This window comes from Apis cerana, linkage group LG1, assembly GCF_029169275.1.
Source record: "Apis cerana isolate GH-2021 linkage group LG1, AcerK_1.0, whole genome shotgun sequence".
NCBI lineage: Eukaryota > Metazoa > Arthropoda > Insecta > Hymenoptera > Apidae > Apis > Apis cerana.
Genome location: NC_083852.1, coordinates 15242578 through 15267766, shown reverse-complemented (window position 1 = coordinate 15267766; position 25189 = coordinate 15242578). Strand labels below are relative to the sequence as shown.

Here is a 25189-nt window from a genome sequence, read left to right as displayed (position 1 = left end):
CCGTGTATACCACTCCGTATGTCATCCATGAAGCTCCAATATCGCAAAGTGCCCTTCGCGGTGAATCACTTTAATTATTTTCAAGCCGAAAGTACCGCATATCTGATTTCCATATTTCGTATTTCACGTTTCTCGTGGATTAACCCTGCACAAATACCACCACCTATGCGGCTCTCGGTCCAATTTCGCGACTTTTAAACTTTCGTTTCAGTTCGTGATCCTTAAACAAACACGCCAAGTGTGACAAATCTTGAGGTTGAAATTTAATTTGCTATCTCTTTCTTTCCCAATTTCTATTTTTCTCTAATAATGATTTTTTCTAATTTGTTTTGCCAATCGAATTAAATTAAATTAAACGGTGGTGTATCGTTTATAACAAGCAATAATAATATTTATTATTCATTCATTTTTACCCATCCTATACGTACGTTCGATCATAATCTCGAGATTACTCAGTAATATGAATTTGAAATGTAGTTTAATTTTATTTTTTATAATTATTATATATGTTATGTAATGTGAAATGTTAATGTATAATAACGAAATTGAGATGATTTAATCAGTGGGATGATTATCAAATCTTCTTAAATTATTATTTGATGAGCTTCTTATGTAAATTTTGTGTCTTGTATAAGTTTTAATTTATTCCTCTAGTTTCTGAATATAGAAGATATTTATAAATTACATATTCTCTTAAAAATTGCACAATTGATATATAATTATTTTCGAACAACACTGCTCTTTTTTGACAGGTTTCAAAGTTATTTATACCAAATTATATTTCGTTTTTAATGAATGAATATATTACAATTAATTTATCAAAATTTTCTTATTAATATAAGAATAAGTAATACGTAAGTAATTTTACCTATACATATAATATACATACAAAATATAACTTTCAATAACTTTAAAAGATCAAAATTTTTATATAAATTTTCAAAAAGTTGACATTTCTCTATGTTGAGAGCCAAATTAATTCTATACATTATTAGGTAAGTATTTCATCACATTAATCCTTAATTTATAGATTACATGAAAAATTACTAGTTTCAATTATTGGTCCATCATTTTCTTATACTTTCGTATCAGGATAAATAAACGTGTTACATCTTCGCAAGAAATAATGATATTTTTAATCACTTCCTTCCATTTCGTTTCTAATCTTAATTACACGCTCTTTCTTTGAAAGATTAAAAACAGAGATAAGAAAAAAAATAAAAAACACACTTATCCATTAGAACAAATGGTTCCCTATCGAAATTCCACGTGTCTCTCGTGCAAATGAGAAATAAGAAAGAAATAAAAAATCAGAACGAAAAAAAACGAAATTATATATATATCCATAAACACACATCACCAGTATATCACGAGTAAAATATAGAAATCATTTTTTCGGATGTGATTAATCTCCTGAAAGCACCTCCATTCTCTCGAGTTCGTCTACGTACGCACAGAATTATTGTAGGAAAAATCAAAACAAAATCAAAAATGTTATGGTTGCCAAAGCTTTTCGTTGAGAGATAAAATCAGTGTGTGCTTTATCCGCACCAAAGTTTGCGACTTTTGCAGTGTTTGTATGACGACTGTATATGTCGTCGGTAAAAGTAAAACGTTCATTCAGTTCGTTTCACATTTTTGGCGTTCTGTCCATCGCAGAGTGATCGTGACGAATTATTGTTTTGTACCTTTAGTTACGATTTTATTTTTTTATCTCCAAGTTTCAACTCCGTTTGCACTCAGAAACGATTTTAAACGTTCTACTCTGCCAAATTTAAGAATAAAAATTGTACAATTTTGGATTTAATACGAGGGAGAGATATTTGCATTTCCATTTCCGTGATATTTTACGGTGTGTTATCTTTTAAATTTTAATTTCACGGATAAAGTAGATTTTTTTTTTTATTATAAGTATACTAAATAGAAATAATTTGGTCGGTTAAAAAATTTATATTTGTAATTCATTTGTAAAAAGTCACTTTAATTTAACGTAATTAAATAGTAGAAGCTTATTTATTGAGTTTTTATTGAGTATGAGACAGACATAAGATAGAAACATCTCACTTCATCTAAATTAAATTGTTCATAACTTATAAATATAACGAATAACTCTTAATCAATCATAATCAATCATTTTTGTATATCATTTCTCTTTCTTTCTGAATATACGAATACACTAACACAATATATATTATCAAGATATTATTTATTCTCTAAATATCATCGATTATTTCCTATTCTTTACATTACAACGCGTATATCTCTAAAACGAATACGTTTCCCTCCAAAAATTTCTCTCCACGTATCAAGATTAATTTACAACGCACAATAACCGACATTCCGAGTGCAAACGGTGAACGTCGATTGTATATCCTATATAAACGAATTCGAGGGCTGGCCACGATTCAATGCGGCCCACGTATTACCCAGGTATTTGAAAATCCGCACGCGCGTAATAATCGCGACAACGAGACAATAGAACGTAATCCCCCTTCAGGGAGCAACGCGGTATTCGCCCCGCCATTATTAATAATCTGATTTGAATAATCTCGTCCCATGAAAAGCAATCTTATCGTGTCTCGTTATCGTTTCAAAAACGATGGTTTGATAAATATTACATTACATCGTCACCCTCGTTCGTAGGGTATCGAAGTCGGTTATCGAAAGAGGAGACGAGGGGTATGAAAGGGACATTTTTAAAAACATCATTTCACTTGCTAATTGCTAACGTTAAGAAAGATTAACTGCCTGGTTATAAATGTAACGAGATATTATTAATCTCTTTCTACATTTGCGTGTCTTACTTTTTTTTTCTTTTTTGAAAACGTGTATTTTGTTTCTTTTACGAATTGATTGACATTTATGAAAACTGTGATATATTATATTATTATAAGGTATTTTTGTATTATAAAATATTTATTTTGTCGTATATAATTATGTAAATATTATGTTATTACCAACATAACATTCTTTTTAAGAAATATTTGTTTGATTTATAAACAAATAATAATAGTTTTTAAATTTTTTCTAATCGTGATTTAGCTATATTAAAAGATTTTGCATACGATTTATATAAACTTCTTTTCTATTATTTTGTTTTTTCTAACACGATCCTTTTTTTCGATATTTAAACTGAAAAATGTGGGAATAAAAAATATTCAAAATAAAAATTTTTGAAATAAGTACATTATCGAGAATCGTAATTAAATTTTGAAAGATATACTAAAAATAATGCTTCTTTTATAACAATTCACGATATTCCTTTCATAAATATCTTTGGCAGGCAAATAGAAAGAAATAATTCATACTCTTGAACAAATATCCGTTCAGATCTAATAAAAAAGAAATAACTTATTAACAAAACGCGTTCCTTTCATGCCCTTAAATCCAAAACTCGAGTCTAATCGGGCGTGGCAAGATTTTACCGTGCAATTTTATTCGAGAGCCAGGCCTTTTCCGCATTGCACGCGACGCACATTTCAGTGAATCGCCGACAAATCGCCCGCCGGAATTATTGGACCCCTTCGTTTATCCGCTTCGTTCCACGATCGGTCGCGTGTTGGCCGACCAACGCGCGCGCTTTTCTTTTGTGTTGAGGAAATAAAGGGAGCCCGACATCATTATGTGCGTGTCGAACTCGTGCCCGACGAACTCGAAAGTTCGCTCGAATATCCTCTTTTGTTAGCCGTGGTAGAATTTCACTTAAGGAATAATATTCCGCGAATCCCGTTTGTTGAAATTCACTCGCCCCTTTCGGAGCTCGTGCATTACGTGAAAGTTTCGCAACAGCGGATTGTTTCACGCCTGGGAAACGAGTGACGAAATGCACGGCATCCTTAGAATGAAACGGGATATTTGGGATCGAGGATTGTGCGGGGAGTAAATTCATTGTTACAACAATTTTTGAATTGGACAATGGTGTTGCAAGAATGTGTGGATCTTTCTCTTCGCGAAAAAAAATGTTAAAATATGTTATTTCCTTTGAGATATTTTATAGGTAGAAATTCTGATGATAACGTTGAAATGCTTTCACTAGAATTGCTTTCAATTAGTTGATTACAATTGATTGAAAACGGAGAAACAAATTGATAAATTATGTTCTGTTATTTATTATCCAGTAGAAAAGAAGAAAATATATAGTTTCAAAATTTTAAAAATTTTCCAAAAATTAAAATACAAAGTTATCTGTATTTATTACGTGGAAATATATGTTCTTTTCAATTATTTTCGGAACTGGAGAAAATATAATGTTACGATATTTGAAATAGGAATGAATATTTCATCGATTGATACAGGATTTTGCAAATGAACATTTCTTTAAAGTAATAAAGAAATGAGATTTTTAATTTTTATATTGAAATTTGTATCTTCTATCTTCGATAAATAATAAATAATATTTGCTCGTGATTTAAATATGAGAGAAATAATATTTTCTAATAATAGAATTATTAAATAGAATTATTTCAAGTTTTCTCCAGTTCTAATTATTCTAAATTAACGCAATTTTATAAACAATCTCTTTAACTAAAATTATCATAAACGAATCTATTTGTATCCTCCAGCTGCAAATCTTCAGTTTTTCATTACATCTGAACTTGAAATCAACGTATATATCGAGAAGAAATTATACAAAAACATGTTATTTCGTATAATATATCAGGTTTCTCGTTAAAGGGTGAAACATTTTTTTAAACAAATTGCTTTCGCGTCTTACTTATAAAACCATCATCCTTGTTTTTTCATACATTAACCCGAAAAACTTTCCATCATCGTTTGCTTTCTTTCGTTTCTTAAAAACTTTGTTTGCGAGTAATCAAATTTTTCGATTCGATCGAAAAACATATTCGAATAAAAATCGAGCTCCTCCATAGCCCTTTCACTTTTGCCAGGAAAAAAAGAAGGTTTATCGATATAGTATCCTCCCTCTTCCTTTCTCATCCGAGAATTAATTCGTCGAGATTTCATTTCGTCTTCTTTAATCTCATCGAAATTTCATTCGATCGGCGATTACTTTCGTTTACGATTAACGAACGTGCAAGATTAACGGGAGAAGAAAATTTTTTAAGCGCCAATCCCAATATTTATGCACGACCAACTCGAACCGCTGTTGGGTTTACTCTCCTCCTTTTAGTGATTTTCTTCCATAAAACTGCTAAAATTCATTTCTTTTTTTTTTTCGAGATTTATTTTTACACATCGTCGTGTACATGCGTTGAAAAAAAAAGAGAGAGAGAGAGGAACAAGATAGAAAGGGAAACGGAAAGAAAGGAGAGCGGGAAAATGAAGTCGAAATATGCATAGAGATGACCGGTGCCGGATTCAATGAAAAATACATGAGCGCCCCCCGAGGAAACTTCGTTATCGAGGTAAGTTGTAAAATCCACGCGAGCCGAGTGCTCGCTAATGTCTCTGATTAATGTTTTATGCATAGCGTGGCCATTTTTTTTTTCGCCTAGCTTTCCAGTTTGGGAATCAATCTTCTGTCTCGTTGAACGATTGAAAACTACCCAATTTAACTTCTCCACTCCAATAAATCCCTGCGCAACGTCCCTGCTCTATCCTTCTTGGAAAAACGAATACAAAAGATTCGAGAAAAGGAGAAGGAGAAAAAGAATCGAGAGAAAGCAGATGAAACGTATATTTTGATCCTGTATATTTTTCCCTCGTTACTATGCCCTCGTACACGCGTGGCATTGCTGCATAACACAAAGTACACGGTTACAATTACCTCCCTCGAGTGCAGCCCTTTGCAATTCCGTTTCTCCGGAAGATAATTGCAAATGCCGGTCTCGAGCTTGCCAGCAAACAACGCCAATCCTGTTCGTCGCAAAGAGTCCCTATGAAACCCTAAAGCAACGAGCGGCTATTTCTAACTGTTTGCCCCTAATAGTTCTCGAGAAAGCTTGGCTTGTACACCTTACGTGCTTTTTCGCAAAGAGCGCGAACCAACAACTCGTGATAAGAAACTCGCTTTTACTTCTCTTAAGGCTCGTGCCTCAAATTAACCCGGTCCAATCTCGAACAGGGGTTTCGATCTCGAACACATTTCAACCAAGTCATCGTCCGACGAATGCAAGTGGAATTACGTGCAAAGAGGTTTCGGTCCGCCTCCACGCGACCACCGATCGCGAACGTGCAAATCGCGATACGGGGGGAGGGGAAAGAAAAAGAAAAAAAGAAGTACGCGTTTTCTTTGCCCCCGTTTTCTCGCGCTGCGGTTTCCCTAATGAAACTTTCTCCCTTCGAGATCTAGATAGGTGCGAAGCTGCTCTTTCATTTTCGTTCCCGGCGTCGGCCATTGTTTTAATGCCCATTGAAACCGCCTCGGGGTCTGTGGCCACGATCTCGATGGCTCCTTTTCAATAATTCAATGACCAGCCTTTCCTTTCTTCCCCCCCTCTCCCTTCCCATTATTGTATTTTTCCAAAGCAGCTGGGATATCATCATGGGTTGGGCGTGAAATTTTAAATTGTTTTCTTAATTTGCGAAATAGTATACAGTTAATCGAGAAAATTTATTATTTTTTTCTCCTCGAGGAAGAGAAATATATAATTTTTGTTCGGTAAAATAATCATTTCTATTTTTGTTTAACAGAGAAGAAAATTATATATATATATATTTTTTTTAAAGTTATGATTTCATGGAATGAAAAATTCTTCTTTCTAAGTTGTTTAATAAGATATATGTGGATCTACGATGACCCGAGAAGAAATTCTTCTGCAATTCTAAGTGCAATCTAGCTAATTAATTTTAAGTTCTCGACAATTATTTATAATATATTTATGATATACTGCTTTTTATTAAACTTATTATTTACTAATAGAATTAAGTTAAAAATTTCCTATTGTAATTCGATCTTTTTATTAATTAATGAGATATTTAATATACGAATAAAATAAGAATTGCTTTTAATTAAATTCAATATTCAATTCTCGTCTATAGCCATGATTCCGATTTCCTTTTCAATACAATTCTGTAGTTCAATGATCAACCATTTCTTTTTTCTATTGTATTTTTTCCAAGTAATTGGAATGTCACGAGCAGATATGATTTTTTTAAATTATTTTCTTAATACCTAACATGCAACTTTGATAAATAAAAGGACTGATAAAAAAAAGTTTTTCATTTCAGCAATGCTCAATTATATACAGAAAAATCAATAATTGAAAGGAATGAATAATTTGACTGGCATTGGTATTATGTTTTTTTTAATTCAGTATCAAAAAATCGTTCAATCTTTTTTTTTGTTCATTGAAAAACTTTTTAAAGGACAAAATTTCTAAAAGTGGTCAAATAAAGTTAATATTTTGAACACTATTTTAATTAAAAAAGAACAGTTGATCAATATTTTAATAAAAAATAGAATATTCTTTTAAAAAGATATTAAAAATCAATCATTTTTTTATTTGAAAAAACCTAATTATATAAATAAATAATAAAATATATAAGTACTAATAAAAAGAGAACTGCTTTTAGTTAAATTCTATACAACTCGTCATCTATAGTCACGATCGATGCTTTCTTTTCAATTATAATTCAATAACCTTTTCTTCTTCTTTTTTTTATTATATTTATTCTTTTCAAAATAATTTAAGTATAATAAACAAGAATAACTTTTTTAATATAACTCTTGATTATTATCAGATGAAAATATAACAGTTTTTTTTTATAACGAAAGAAATATAGAAAGCATTAAAATAATTATTTCCATTTCGCTTAATAGAAAAATAAAATAAAAAATTTTTCTCCAACATTTTCTGTTCGTCTTCGAGATCTTAAAGATGATAATTCAGATTTTGCATATATCTCAAAATTAATCTCTTGTTCATCAACTTTTCAGATTTGCAGATGCAGAAATACATAATTTTAAATACAACTTTAAGTCTCAATAATTCGCTCTAAGAATCTAATAAAATTTTCAATCGCAATTCGAAAAAGATTGCTTCTAAATTTTATATAAATTGTGTGCAATATTAATTCGATTATTATTCGAAAGTGACAGATCTACATATCCAGAAATTATTCTTGGAATAATTAATAAGCAGTAAGCGTTTCGAAAACAGATAATAAATCATTGTAGATGCATAATCATCTATTATTGTACAATTTTACCAGCCAAGGACAATTTCATGATATAATTTATGATGTAACATCGCAATTAAAAGAAAAAAAAAATGTGATTCCAACTCGATGGTTAAAGCCTATACATATATGCATAAATATTACGTAAAATACAAGTTTGAAAGGAACGCAGGAGGTTGTTTGGAAACCGTGGCAACAGGGCAGTAAATTACCGATACAATAGTGAATTACAGCATGAAAGTAGCGATAAACTGGAGTTTATCTGGATACCGACCTCGTGTGGAGCTACCGACGTTAAGTGCACAAGAATTGATCGGTCCTTGATACCGGTTTATTAAATTTTTCGATGCAATTCACGACGATGGTGGACGATCTATCTATAGATCTCGTCGTATCTCCCTTCAAATTCGATAAACTAACCTTTTTTAATTTCTATAAAAACTGCTATTATCCCGTTTAATATACCGTTTCATTACGATCGTTCGAAACCCATATATTTTCACTCGTATCTAAAAATTTTAACTCGTTTTTCGACTCAAATCCTCTATATATCGTTCCTTGAGAACGCAAATGGACGCAACGAACGATCGTTCACATCGAAACTGATTCCACGCTCGTAAATCGTTGCGGCGACCATTAGGAAACGTTTCGGTCGAGTCGAATTAGGTAGAGTCGAGCGCTATTATTAAATACTTTGGATTCATGGGGGTTGCGCCGAAAATTACGCTGCCTCGACGCTTAAGTCTTCCTCCCTGCAACAGCTCAAACAGCAGTTTCCATTTCGATCGCTTGTGCCTCTGACAGATTCAGCCGTGAAATAGTTGTACGTTTCGTTTCTCGGTGTCCTTGGCCGGGCTCATTAATCATTCCCAATGAAGTTCCAGTTTACGCGAGAGCTAAAATTCTTCGCGAATATTCCCGGCACGTAAATGAGAAATAGTTTTTTTTTTATCGTACCGTCGGAAAATCAATATTGCGATTTCTGGTTGGGGAATCAACGTTTCGTAGAGCAGGAAATCGCGTGGGCGTGGATATGTAGGGATAAATTGATGACAATGACAGTCTTTATTTCCATAATTGTTAGTAGAGAATGCTACAACGGTATATGATATTTTTTTCTTTCTTTTTTTTTTTTTTTATTAGAATTTACACGTGCCGTAGTTTCCGTTAAAATTATGCGAGTTTCATAAATCATTCAGATAAGAGAGATTGCATAGAGAGTTAAAGTTTACTAAATGAAATAACGATAATTTTCTTGACTATAATTGATTCTATTTTCTAGATCAAATCTAAGTGATATAAATATATATATCTGTTCTCTGCAAAATTCTGAAATTATGGATAATTTTATTTTTAAGAACGATCTTTAGAATTGTAAGTTTCAAATCTTTAAAACAATAAGCTGCGAATTTTTATGCATTCAAAACGATTAAAAAGTATTCGATTAAATACGTAGAAAATATGTCATGTTGTGTAAAATACATACGAAATTATATAGCTATAGATATAAATTGATATCTTTTATTTGAAAAAATTCATAAATTTAAAAAAAAAATCATTCCACGCTACAAAACGTGTTTGTAGAATAAGTAGAATACATTTTAGAATTTGTTGCAACTGTATCGTATCATTTTCTGAATTACATATTATGTTAACAATATATCATTCAATACATCTAATTCATATATATATATAAAATCAAGATGAAATACAAACAACAAAAATATACATTTGCATAAAAATTCACAGCTAATAAGATACAGCTAAAAACCTACCTTTTCAAATTGCAATCTCAATTAATTCGCTTTTAAATTCCCAACGAAATGGTAAGCTTCATAAAAGCGTACCACTACATAGCGTAATGTACATACTATATTCGTACAAACATCACCTATATTTGCTTTCATACGAAAACTCAGATATTCGCTAGACACTCGAGAAAAATGTCATCCGCATACTATGTCGTAAATTCCAGAATCGACACGTTTTTGATCCTTTTCGTTGGCTTTCATCGCGTGATGCGCCGTTTTTTGCGATACCACTTTGCATGAATTTCGACTGTACACCACGCGTATCGTGGGCGGAGAAGAGACGCTTGTTTAGAAAGATAATATATATATATACAGATCTCCATCTAGTGAAAGTGAAAAATAAACGAAATATTGAAGGATTGAAGAAGGAGAAGGAGAATAAAATTCATCGAGATCGCGTTTCTGATTAATTTCAATTAGAGCAACGAGGGGAGAAGGCGATATATACACGGATCGGAAATATAATATTCATAGAAAGCGCACATGAGCACTGTCGATGAAGCTTGGCTTGACACGCGCCAAGATTGTTCTCCTCTTCCCCTTCCTTTCTTCTCTTATCACGAGAGAAATTATTTATCGAAAATTCGCGCAAACGAGAACGGCGTTGGTGTACTGCATCAATTCTCGATATTACGTAAACGAGTTTTAATTTGTGGCTAATGAAAAAGAAACGGGTGAAATATCGCTTTTCAACGAGTGATCAGTGTGAAAAATGTTGTAGAAATTTTGAGATAAATTTTTACAAAAAAAAAGGTGTTATCAATCTCGACGACTTTTTTAAATATTTTTCAATATTTTTATCAAGATCATCGTTGAATCTAATATAAATTAATCGATGGTAATTTCGAGTTTAATTTCGTCTAAAATCGAGATTAAATAAAAACTTATTTAACTGTTGTGACTCAATGATTTGCATTAAGTTTTGTCTTCCCTTTAATTTAACCGACTGTTGAGGAAACATTTTTATTAATAACTTTTTAAATCTTTACAAATCTTTACTATTATTCAGAATGATAATTGATATTGTTTCGTGAATAATTATCTGAAATTTTAAACAAACGGTCGATGTAAGAACGAGGAAAAAAGACATTTATTTCATTAAAAATATTAATCAGATTATAAAAGAAAATGAGGAAAGATATCATCGTTCCAAATCTTCAAAGATCAAATGTGATTCGACTTAAGGAGGTTCTAATTACTAGTTCTCTTTCTCTTTCTCCAAAGTAATGTCGTTTTGATAATGAAAATCCATTCGACGATGGAAAGGCGGGAAGGCGAGGAGTGTTCCGTCAAGGACTTCATTTTTATCCGTAGAACTTCTTTCTCTTTCTCTTCCATCTCTCCACACCTATCACTTTCTCTTTCTGCCTCCTCCGTCCAACTAGCTTCGAACAGACGCACAGCCACGGAGACAATATCATACGTCGGGAAAATCGAAGAATAGGAAGCAACAAACGTATCTATATATATATAGATATATATACACATATATATATATATATATGCATGTCAAGGTGCCCCAATTTGCGTACGAATACGTGGAAAAAGCTCGGCTGTGATTTACAATACGACGCCTAAGTATAGTACCCGGCATTGTTGGAAAAGAAATACTTTGTGTAAAAAAAAAAAAAAGCGAACGAAACCGAGACACGAGAACGGCGGAGTGCGAAGAAAGGGGAGTAAAAAGGGGGACAGAAAGAGCGGGGGGAGGAGGGAGGTGGAAGAAGTAGCGGAGCAGGTAAGCTTTCACTGTGGCATTCCCGCGGCAACCAGTATAGAAACATAAACGAGGATCTGAGGATCAACCCTCTCGAAGATTTACAATCGTCTGATACCAACAACTTCCTCCGGATCGTTCAATTTTCGCAGTCGACGCAGCGATTTCTCCTCGAAGTTTACGTCAAAATTTACGGGTATATATGATCTGATTTAATCTTTTACGGAATTAAACACGTTAACATATTAGAGTTTGAGAATGAACGCTATTCTTTTTTTTGACAAAAATCTATTACAAAATATAAAGGAACTTTTTGAGTAAAAAAATATCTTGTTGAAATCTTGTATTTAATACAGCGGTATCGATGCTAATTTTCTAAGAATTATGATGAGACTTATCCGATCATTAACAATTGAGTTTTCAGCAGTAGTTTTTTATATCAAAGTCCTCAAAAATTTGCAGAATGAATTACGTAAAAAAAATGGTTATTTGAATATCGTGGCTGTTATTAATTTAAAAAAAAAATCAGTACAAATAGTTTTTTGATAAATATCCTTAAATCAAATATTAGAAACCTCCGTTAAAAATGGATCTTCGTATAATTTATACGAGTTCATTTAATTAAAAAAAATTATTTATAAATTAAATGTTGCGTGTCTCTCGCCATTAAGAACTAGGAACTATTCAAATAGCTTCGCTGTATGCCACACGTAAAGAAACTTAAAAGAAGAATATAAAAGTTAATTGTTTCAGAAACAAAGGCATCTCTAAACATTCGTTGTTTTTAAAAAAATGTAGAAAGGAAAAAAATTCTCACGTTTTAATCACGATCAAAGAGATAACGTGTCGGTGCTAATTTCCTAGAAATTACATCAAACGAAATTCTTTTAAACCGTGTCTTTTCATTTATTTTATCAGTGTTCTGATCTCCCTCGTTTTTCCCCCTCCTCTCCCATTCCCCTTCCTTTTCCACGATCCAATTTTCGTGGTTCGCCATGGTTTTTCGGGTTATTAATCGCGTCCACGGACAAACACGACGATATTTCGGGTCGAAAAAAAGGGACAGGGGAGGGGGCGGCTAGTCAAGCAACGGCTGATAAATTTATGTCGTTAAATCTGGCAAAGCTGAATTGGTCTGCCTTTGTTGCGGCCCGCTGCCACCGGCAATAAATTCACAGATTTCGATATCGGTCCTGCTAAAAGGTTACCGACGAATTAATAACCGATCGATCTATATCGGCCTGGCTTGAGGCTCGATGAGATTCGTAATTACATCGCGCGTCACCCCCTTATTTCTCTCGAGATTTAACGACCAATCGATCGGTCATACCTTCCCCTCGTCCCGATTTTCTCAATGAATTGGACGCGTGTTATTTTATTCTTGGCTATAAATCTTTTCGTTTTATGCGGCGTTTTATGCACGTGCGATTTCTCGATCCATGTCCAACCATGGAAAACAGTTTCGAATAAAAATTTATCGATTTTCGTCGTACGCGTGCGATGATAAAAATTTCGAGAATAATTTGTTCTCATGGCTGGGATGAGATTGGAGAGAGAATCGAAATTGTATAATTCTTTTGACGCTACTTGAGCTATTAAGACAAATTGAAAAGAATATGTTATAGATATGTATTGACTATATGTATTTTTAATTGTCAATATGCAAGAAAAAATTATTTTGAATACATGTAGATTAATATAAAATATATTTTTTATCCTCAAAAAATTATGACACGTTTTTAAATAATATTCTGTTGGTAATTTACATTTTGTTCATAATACCTGCGTTAATTCTTTTTAAATATAATTAAAAAGAAATAGATAGCCCCATTAAAAATCTCTGTCTCACTGTTAAAACAATCTGCAATATTTTCAAAATTTTTATCATCGCTCGTTGTACATTGGACACCAATAAACCCTTCAAACAACGTTTATATTTCAAGCTTTTTTTTCATGTTTAAAAATGTATAATTATTTAACCAGACTCTTCTAAATTTATCTACGTGTCCATCACTCGTTGCATTAATTACCAAAGACAATTGGGGGGTCTGTTTAAATTACAAAAAATTTGTAATTTGTCGAGCATCGTGATTGCATCGATCGAGGTATGTACAATGTCAAGTGTTCACCGACGGGAGATTAATAACTGCCTTAACTGCAATTTTGACGTTCAAAGACATCTTGGCAAGAAGGAAGTTTGCACAAGCTTTCGCTTCAGCTTCGGAAACAGATACTCAAAGTCCACTTCTCGGGGACTTTGTCACTTGTAGTTGGTAAGTACGAAGGTGTACTTTGTAAATTAAATGCAACAATTTCAATCGTTTACAAGGATTATTCCAGTCACGTGCTTTCATATGTTTAATTACATTGTTTAATTACATCGCAGAAGCGTCGCGTGCAAGTAGAATAAGCTTGTCATAGATCAGACACGCGCTAATGCCGCTATTAGATTTTGCAAATCCATCCTCCTGTTTCTTTGAGATAATTTTGGACAACGACTATAAGAAATATTTATATATATATATATTTTAAGGAATATTTTTCTATCAAATTATACATTTTATTTTTATAATATCAAATATGCTTGAATATAATTATATTTAAATATATATAAATGATATATAAATGAATTTCGTGTAATCATTACATAGAATTATTATATACTTTTTTTAATCAAATATAACAAATTGAGAAATATAATGGTGCATTTTAAAAAATTTAAAAAAACTTTCGTTTTATATTTTTATATTCTCTTATTTTAAATTATAAGTATCTGATATTGTTGAAATAAATTAAAATAATATGATATTATAATATAATTTCTTTTTCTGTTGAATTGAATCTTCATGATTATGATTCTTATTTCTGTACATAAAGTTATTTTGTTCTATGACTTTTTATCATTTTTGGAGAATATAAATGTTTATTATACTTTGGTAAAGATCCATTTATTTTAGATTATTTTGTATTAAAAAATTCACATATATTTATTTTGATATTTTTTAGACAATTTTTCATTAAGAGAATTTTGTAATTTACGAAACAAGTAACTATTAAAGTCTGGTAAATATGATGGAATAATGATAAATGGGTTATCCTGAACTAAACTCCAATAATTTTGTCACGACATTGAAGATGAATGTGGTCATATATTATCATTGTAAAAAACATTTTCTATCCTAGATATGAATGATGCTTTCAATTGATCTAATTAAACATAATATTTTTTTTTTTTTGCTATTAATCGTGCGAATAGATGGTAAAAATTCATAACAAAACACTCCTATGTAATTCCACGGAGAACAAAAGTTTTTTCAATCGTCAACACAAATTAACATATATATGCAAACTAATATTTTCAGAATTTTTTTCCTACCTTCTTTCATTTCATCTGAAATATAATATTAACTATTTGATATTTTCTATATTTTTTTAAACATCATATCGTACATCAATATTATATTAATATAAGAAAAATACGTCAAAAACTATTTATTTATATAAATTATTTCCTCTGAAAATTCGTGAACGTTTCTACGTATTTTTTGAACAAAATATTCTTAATGAAGCAACGTCTCTAATATAACATTTTCATTAAATTGCGGAAAGAATGAAACTGGCACTTTTGCCTTTATCTAAAATTAGATAAATCTTGTAAAGCGGTGACCACAAGAAAAGAAGATAAAAATAAGAAATGAGCAACGGAAACAAACCGGTATATCGAACGGTAACAGCAATCGTCTCACTATATGTCATGTACAATAGCAGCACTGGAGTTCTTTTTACGGATATTGTATCGATCTTCTGAATCGGATCATTGGTGGATTTTGATTACATCATCAGAGAATCGTACGACGAGAATTACGGTAATTTGGACTCTGACATCGGACTTTGGAACGGTATGATCTACGAATTAATGAACAATGTCAGACATCGCGATGGGGGCGATATGGACGATAGCAGAGCCGATGATATCTATCAATTATATCGTAAAAAGAATATAAAATTTTTTTTTTCATACTCGTTCCATTTTATAACCTCTTTGAATAAAAACACGACGATCAATGGATATAAAAAAACAATATATTTTTATGTTTTACGTGTCTATATTTTATCAAACTGGTGGAAAAATTATGCCAATTTTTGATCCTGATAAGATATAAAATATTTTGAAAGGCCGATATTCACGTTTTGTATAAAATAATATAAATTAATTTTAATAAAAGTATTTACTATTTTTCTTATTGTTATAAATATTATTATAATATATTAAGATAAAATATTAAATATTAATGATTCAGAAAAAGTGGATTGATCGTTTCATTGATTTATTTTCTTCTTAAATTCGAATTAATATTTGTGTTTTATCGTTTTATTGTTACGATAACTAAGTTTCTTAATTTTGCGATATGTTGAGTTTAACATCTAAACTTAGAGTTCTCGTATTTTATGTGTTTTGGGGATTTTTAAGCCTTCGTGTCTTTTTATTACGTTATTAGCACGGTATGTCCATGGAAGGGGGAAAGAAGTTTCTTCCTGCGTGCGAGTGAAGCGACGGTCACCACAGAAATTTCCGGAACATTCTGTGGTTTGATATTCTTTTTTTTTTTTTATGAGCAGTTACATAGTTAGTCCGTACAAGTTGGAATATTCCGAGTTCATGGTAGGACCATTGTTATTGCGACATAATTTTAAAAAAATTGAAAATTGAATCAAGGATCACGTATCGTTTAAATATTAGCAGAGGGGAAAAAATATATTCCATTTCTTAAAAATAACTTTTCTCTGAAAATCACAAAATAAATCAGAATAGATCTTATTTGAATGAATGATAATTATTGTGAAAGATCATTGTAATTTTTGGTTTGTTAAAATTTTATACATTTCTGTCTTACATCTTTTTCCACAAAATATAGATTAAGCAGACGTATAACAATTAAATAAGAATAATTTGTTTTTTTTTTTTGATCATTCATATATAAATTTAAAAATACAAATACAACTCTTTTAAAAAAAACATTTTTTACATTCGAAATAATTATTATGAACGAATGTGTAAATAAATGTGTTTTAAAAATTTAATCAAATTTTATAATGTGTAGAAAAAATACCAGTAATTTTATATAAAATTCGAAGCTATTACTATAGAAACATAATTGAGACACATTTAGAGAATCGATTCTAGAGATAAAAACAAAAAATATACAAAAATGTGACTTGTTTATGAAATTATATATAATTTAAATTTAGATTCACTTTAATTTTATCTAACAAAAATTTAAATATTGCTTATAATTTAACGAATAAGCCTCGACTTCATTTCTGGCCAGCCAACTTTTACGTTTACATCTTTCAGAATTGGCCCTCTCAATATAATTAATATAATTAACATCCTATACATATACATGGATACATTATAATAAATTGATTTATTTTTGCGCTCAAAAAACACGCCAACTCGATACCCCTTATTTTAATAATACTAGAGAACTAATTAAATTCGAATCGCATTATATCATTATAATCGTGGAAATCAATGATTAAACTCCTCCTTCCTCCCTCCTTTAATCATCGATCGAATCGGTTCGAAAAAGGTTAATAGAATAATGGGGGAGGAAATATTCAGGTGGTGGACTTCACGATGCCGTAGCAAGAATCGAGCGATTTCACGATAACGATGCCAAAGAAAAAGGAGAAGGCCTCGTATCTCAAGTTCCTAATAATCCTGGATCCTATCGATATCTGGATAATGTTCGTGAACATTTTCTCTCTGGACGATATTTCTATTATATATTCTCGAGAGGTACTCGCCCTTTAGCTACCGGAACAATCGGGCGAAGTATCGGAACGATCAATTCAGCTCTTTGAAGGATTTCATCTGGTTCACATTCACCTCCATGTTCCAAGGAAAAGGGGGATATCCCGAAACATTTGTCGAGTAAATTGGTGATAGCATCCTGTTGGATGTTCGGTTTCGTAATCGTCGTGGTGTTTACACGGCCAATCTGGCGGCCAATAGAACGTTAAACGTTGGGTTAAAAAGAAACATCGAAACCTTGGACGATCTAAGAAAGCGGCACAAAGTTCGGTATTCCATCATTGCTAATTCCTCGACGTTCAAATATTTTTCACGTATGAAAGAAACCGAAGGATTCGTTTTAGTAAGTGATGATTCGTTTTTAAGAAATCTATTGTTAAATATTATTTGTTTAATTTATAATCTTCCAAATATATATCTATGTACTCTTTTGAGCTATGCTGATTTTAAAATATTGGTATTGCATCATCCGTGAATGTAAAATAAAACATGATTATCTTAAGAAGAATATAACGATTAATATAATCCATAAGAGAAAGTTTTAAATGTTGATTCTAATACTTCTTAACTCTTTTTAATTCGCGTATTTTTCTAATTATCTTTTGAAAAATATTATTTTTTTTTATATTTTCGTATTCGATTTCTTATAAAATTAAATGATATCTAATATAATTATAACAATATAATACTCTTATGATTTTTATAATATATAATATATAACCCTGTTCTGATATTTACCTCTTATGCACAATATTTTACACGTATCAATGTTTAAAATTTAAATGTGTAAAATTCTTTGCGTTAGAAAAAGAGAAATAATTCTCAATTTTTCCACGAATTTTATAAATCCTAGAAACCCTCCCTTGGAAAATCTACGATTAATCTACGAATTCTTTTACAGAAATAAAACTGAAGGAAAATTGCAAAGATAAGTGAAAAATTGTTCCCCAGGAAGTGGAAACGAATGGCGCTAAATGAGGATACACCGGAATGAAAGAGATCCGATTACGTCGTGTGGGATTATCCGTTGGAGAACAAATTCGCGGCGATGTATCCCGCGATGATGGATGTATGGATCTCTTCCAAAGAGAACAGTGAAGATGGTCCGGAAAGTGAATCGCACTTACGAGTTCGCTTTTATCGCGGAAGCTACGATCATAAAATATCTGACGAATTGCGATTTTCGAACAGGTTGGGGAGGAGTTTCGCCAAGAAATAGTTCGTCCAACAAGCGGTTCCTGCATTTAAGAGGAAGCTCGACGATGCGTAAGTTCGATTCTAATCCCTTTTCGTTCCATCCAATATAATTTTACTGCAATCGAATCGATGATCTGGTAATCATGAAATTTTCATTTTACGTTCTAAGAGTAGAAATGTATGTAGAGGCGAAAGCTTGGTAACTTGAATCTCATCAGGATGTTGGGACGAAAGTGGAGAGAAAATTTAAGGGATGATTCTAGAGATTAAAATAAATAGCAAAATGTAGCGTTGAAGGTTTATTTTTCAGGTTATAAGCAATTTAATTTTTCATCAGTTGAAGGGAAATGGAGAGAAAGCGTGGCGGAGATAATGCCACTTCACTCTCACCACTGTCTCATTTCATCTAGATGTTTTAAATTGCTTATAACTTGCAAAAATAAACTTTAAACGGATATTTTCTTCTTCTTTTTATAGAACTTTTGTATTTTCTTTCATCTTTAAAATCATCTTTTAAATTTTTTTGATCCGAATATCTTATGTTATTGTTATACAGGATAATAGGTAATCAAATTTAGAATAGTATTCTACTGTTAAGAATGAAAATATAATATAAATATTTCTTCTTCTTGTAAATGCAAATATTATCAATTATGAATTTTTTAAACTTGCTTAATGAAATTGCTAAAAATATAGTTTCCTTCTACAACAATATATGGAAGGTCCAATAGTTTCGTCTCCCCATATAATGAAAATGTTTATTATTCAATTAATTTAAATAAATCTGGCAAAAATTAATCCAGTTTTGTTAATTCTAATCAAACGATTTTCAAAAAATTTGTAACATCTCGAATCTTTTGAAGAATAAATTCATCATTATAAAAAATATTTACTTAATCTTTGCCAAATTTTTATCTAAATTTCTCTTGCTCGAAAACTTCGATAAAACGAAGTCTCCAAATTCAAGTTACCGAGATTCGAATTATAATCGAATAGTCTTAAATAATAATTGAACTGATTGTCATTAATTTGCCCGATTAATGTTTAATTAAAAGATTACTCGGCTGGCAATTGAAGGGAGATTAAGTGCTCGAAGAAGAAATGGTGGGGAGAAAATCCTTTGAAAGCAAATTATCCCCCCTCTCACCTCCCCTCGACAAAGATTTTAACGCGGGTTTCGATTTCGACATTGGGTCTTCATTCATTGGTGCATTTCTCGCTGCACTGATAACTTGTTCTTCAATATTGCTGGTACTGCTATCGATTGAATCGAAGAATGAAAAAAGTACTTTTCAGGATTGAATTTTTGTAAAATTAAGAATATGAATAAAACATTTAAAAAAAGGAAAAAAAGGAAGATATTGCTGTTTCGATAACGAGATGTATTTTCAGGCTTTTCATTTTTTGCATATATATGCGAATATAAACAATGTAAATACACGGAAAATACAAAGGGAAAATGTAAATGTTAATTAAAACAAAATCGTTGTTTTTTTTTTTTTTCAGCTTCCAATTCGCTCATCGATTTCACGTTGCAACCAGGAACAAGGAATAAATTCCATGATTCTCCGTTAACTAATATGCTTACTATTCCTTCTTACCAATCGAAATATTAATCGAATAAAACTCGATATTGAAAACAGATCGATATCGAATAACGTAAATAAAAACTAAAAACGAAACAGAAAAATTCAAAACTCTTTGAAATGATTTTCAGAGAAGAAGGAAAAATCGTTTTTCTTCGTTTTCATAGAAAGGTGTCCATTCCGCATCCGTGGTCACGATTGCAAGTCACGAAGATATCGATATCACGTTAAAATATAACTTACAACAGTCACGTGTATATGTGACAAAAGAAAGCTAACGATCGACCGGTCAATTATGAGATAACACGAGTTTATGACACGCGACGCGCGACATGCAAATTCTTCCCGATGGCTCGCCAGTTGTACGCGCCAATTACTTTCCTCGTTGTGAGAGATGACCAGTGATCGAGAATTTTGACGAAAAAAAAAAAGTAACGAAATAGGGAAAAAAAAAAAAAAAAAAAGAAGAGACAAACTGCGTTGATACGAGGAATTGATTAGGTCATCCCCGCGGCAACCAATGGGCAAACACAAATAAAACAGAGAGAAAGCTGGCTTTCGATTTCGAGACCGCCCTCAGTCGCTTGACTAATTTCCGCACGCGATATCCTGACCTCGAGACGCATCGAGTATACGATCGAAACCAGCTGGAGCACCGACTAATTACTTATCGTGAGAAGATTAGCTGCAATTTCGACGTTTCTCTCTTTCTCCCTATCCTTATCGATTAAGAAAAATCGTTTCGCGGAAGGAGAATGTTGATGGAGAAGTTGAAGTGAGGGGGGAAAAAGGAAGAATAGGAGTTATGTTATAGAATCGAAGTGAAAAATCGTTCGAAATGAGATTTGTGGAATTTACAATTGCGACGTGTTGGTTCCTTGGATTATTCGGGAGATCTGTAATAATTTATGGGCAAAGGACCGTCGCGAGCAATCGTGAATCGGCGAGGACTAGATCCGTTAATATATGTAAGTGAGTAAATCGTTTGATTTTTTAATCTCTCTGCTTTAAATTTTTACATCAAATTTTTTGAAGAAGTGGAAACAATGAAATATAATAAATAGAATGTCGATTATGAGAATACTAGAAGGCGATACTAGAAATTAAATAATTTAAAAGATAATTAAAAAACAAGTATGAATGTTCATTATATGAAAAACTATATCTAATAAATTCTTCTCAATAATACTTATGAATTATTAGATAATCAATAAATGAAGTCTTTCCATTAAACTCAGAGATGAAATGAAGCTAAACAATTTTTAGATAAACATTTAACGCATGCGTGACTAAATTCGCATCATCGTTTGAAGAAAAAGAAATTCGAATAATCGACTAATCGAATAACTGCTTTAATCTTCCTTTTCATTATTTTCATTGCCAGTTATTATTAACGACGAGGCGAATAAAGTGGCTAACCTGAGCATAATAACCGCCTTGGAAACAATCAAAGAAAATTATCCTAATCACCTGGGCAATGTGTGGAGCGTGCAGGTGAACGGATCTGACATAAACAACACCCTCGATCGTGTCTGCAATAATTGGAATTCCGCCGTGGAAAAAGGAGGCGCCAAAGTCCCAGATTTAGTGATAGACACAACGACAGCTGGCTTAGGCGCCAAGATATCCAACTCGTTCACAGCTGCCTTAGGAATTCCCACATTGTCAGCGCAATACGGCCAAGTAGGGGATCTTCAATACTGGAGGAAACTGAACTCAGATCAACAAGATTACCTGATTCAAGTGATGCCTCCGACAGATTTGATACCGGAGGTAATCAGGCGATTATCCATCCAACTGAACATCACCAACGCCGCCATTCTTTACGACTACAATTTCGTAATGGATCATAAATATAAGAGTCTCTTGTTAAACGTACCGACCCGGCACGTGATCAACGAAACGTCCCAAGAAATAATAGAGATGAAAAGACAATTGCTTCGATTACGAGACTTGGATATCGTGAATTATTTCATTCTTGGGAACGAGAATACGATTAATATAGCCCTCGAAGCTGCGGACGCGTTGAATTTCACCGATAAGAAGTACGGTTGGTTCTTATTAACACCCGATATTAACATTTGGCCGAGATGCGAATGCAGGGATATAAGCGTTCTATTTATGAAGCCAGAATTCGACAGGAGGAACAACTCGGCCGTGGAATTTTCATTGCCGAAACCGATTTTATTATCCGCATTCTATCACGATATAATTCGATTGGCCGTTCTGGCGATGAAATCGGCCTTGGACGATGGGGAATGGCCCATGGAGCCGAGGCACATCACCTGTGACGAGTACAATAATACCAACACGCCGGAGAGGAAGTTGAATTTTTTCGGCAAGTTAAAAGAAGCTTCTAAAAACATAACGCCAACATACGCCGGTATTAAATGGGGATCGAGGAACGGAGAGCATCAAGCTAAATTCGTGATGTCTGTCCACTTGGTGCGCATAAAGGACGGAGTTGTTTCGAATACTATCGACAGTGGATCTTGGAATGCAAGCATTTCTTCGCCGTTACAGGTAAATTGTAGAAATTGTTGATTAATATTTGATTTTTATTGATGAATGATTATGATTCTTTTTCAACATCTTTGCTCTCTCTTTCCTTTCTCATCTGTAGATTCTCTAATTTTTCTAATCTCTTTTTAAGTTTCGACTTTCCTGCGTCTATTTCTTAATAAAAAGAAAATAACATTAAATATGTATGCATTATTAATAAAATGTAATCATAAATTAGTTTTTGAATAGAATTTTCCTGAGATTATCGATAAGAATCGGAACAAACATCGTTCATATTTAATTTTTAGAAGATAATATATAAAGTTCTGTTATTATAAATTATTGTTATTATAGATTAAGTGAAAAAAATTGATAAAAGTATTTTATATAAAAATTTGATGAAGTATACGTGATATTTTTGAAAGAAATTAGGTCGATCTATTGATTAGGAAAAAAAAAATTATGGTTTGTTTAAGTCACGCGAAGATGAGGTTCTATTCGATAATCGAATATCAAGTTTATTATGATAATCTCTGGGTTAATCGGTACCAATTACGAAGCATCGTTACGATTAAATGAAAATTAATGCGGCATTATCATCTCGTAAAGTAATAATTATTTCTAGTAATAATTTCTAATTCTCATTTTTCAGCGGAACGAAGAAGTTAAGCCAGATTTTCATTAGGGGCGTTCATTATTTATTAAATAACAAATATTTTCAATGAAATTTTCAAGTTTTTTAAATTAACCATTGCAAATTTAAAATTTAATTCCTTAGTTTCATTATTCATCGCGATATTTATACCCCTTGACACATTTATTTACAGTTATTGCTGATAGCAGAGTTCGCTAATGGAAATAGCGCATGCAACTATATTTATTTATTCAACATGTAACGCGAAACCCTTCAACTACGTAATTGTGTCTTGACACTCGCGAGTTTCGTATCGAATACTTATTCTTGTCCCGAGATATCATCACTTGCCTTTATATAGACATAATTTTACGTTTTAACGGAATCTTAATATCACGAAAAAAGATATTTTTACACTCCAATCATTTCAAGTATCAAAAAAAAAAAAAAAAAAGAAACAATCGTTCAATTATATATATTTATTAATCTCTCTCAATCAATCCAGTCTATCTAAACTAGTGTTTTATGTAAAGTTAACAAACAACGACGTAATGAATACCACAGCGGTGAAAAGCTATCGAGTGGTCACTGTAATTCATCCGCCATTTGTAATGTACAACGAGGAGAAGAACGAGTATTACGGTTTTTGCATCGATCTTCTCAACGAGATTAAGAAAACGGTAGGCTTTCAGTACGAAATACGAGAAACAGATGATAAGAAATATGGGAGTCTAAATTTAGACGGAAGTTGGGACGGAATGATGAGGGAATTGATCGAGAAACGAGCCGACATCGCGCTGGGTTCTCTCTGGGTCACAGCGGAGAGAGAAAGGGTGGTGGATTTCACAGTTCCTTACTACGACCTCGTCGGCCTCTCTATCATGATGCTGAAAACGAAGACCACCACCTCTTTATTTAAATTCCTCACAGTATTGGAGAACGAGGTCTGGTTCTGCATCTTGGCCGCCTATCTCTTCACCAGTGTCTTGTTGTGGATCTTCGATCGTTGGTCACCGTATAGCTATCAGAATAATCGGGAGAAATACAAGAACGACGATGAAAAGAGGGAGTTCAACTTGAGGGAGTGTTTCTGGTTCTGCATGACTTCTTTGACCCCACAAGGTGGCGGAGAAGCTCCGAAAAATCTTTCCGGTCGACTGGTCGCCGCCACTTGGTGGTTGTTTGGTTTCATAATCATCGCCTCTTACACGGCAAATTTGGCGGCGTTTTTGACAGTATCCAGATTGGAAATTCCGATCGAAACGTTAGAGGATCTTAGCAAACAGTATAAGATTCAATATGCACCGGTGATAAATTCCTCGGCTTATATTTATTTCAAGAGAATGGCTAATATAGAGTGGAAATTCTACGAGTAAGTAAACGAAAAGGTTAGAATAATTTTCCAAGATTGAAACGTTCGTTTGAAAGAGAAAGTAAAGGGATGGAGAGATGTTATATCTTATCTACATTTTAGAATTTGGAAGGAGATGAGCCTTAACGACAGTTTGTCAGACGTGGAGAGAGCCAATTTGGCGGTGTGGGATTACCCTGTCAGTGACAAGTACACAAAAATGTTGCAAGCCATGGAGGAGGCAGGATTTCCGGCCTCGACGGAAGAAGCACTTCGACGAGTTCGACGTCTCGATTCCAATAATGAATTTGCTTATATAGAAGATTCAACAACTATTAAGTATCTTACCATGACGAATTGTGATTTGATTCAAGTAGGAGAAGATTTTTCGAGGAAGCCTTACGCGATTGCCGTTCAACGAGGATCGCCTTTGAAAGATCAGTTTAATAACGCGTGAGTTATTATCTCTATTCTTTTTAAATTTATCTTTC

The 25189-nt window shown here is 32.5% G+C and overlaps 1 protein-coding gene across 1 annotated transcript in view; it reads left to right on the top strand.

The window, feature by feature from the left end:
• LOC107993323 (ionotropic receptor 25a) overlaps window positions 1–25189 on the top strand; it is a 110275-nt gene that overhangs the window by 83878 nt on the left and 1208 nt on the right. Inside the window, exons 3-7 of the mRNA XM_062076662.1 lie at window positions 18330–18694; window positions 20132–21179; window positions 21596–22734; window positions 23881–24719; window positions 24822–25151. Coding sequence (XP_061932646.1) covers window positions 21050–21179; window positions 21596–22734; window positions 23881–24719; window positions 24822–25151 — 2438 coding nt within the window. The 5' untranslated portion in view covers window positions 18330–18694; window positions 20132–21049. The remainder of the gene's footprint in view (window positions 1–18329; window positions 18695–20131; window positions 21180–21595; window positions 22735–23880; window positions 24720–24821; window positions 25152–25189) is intronic.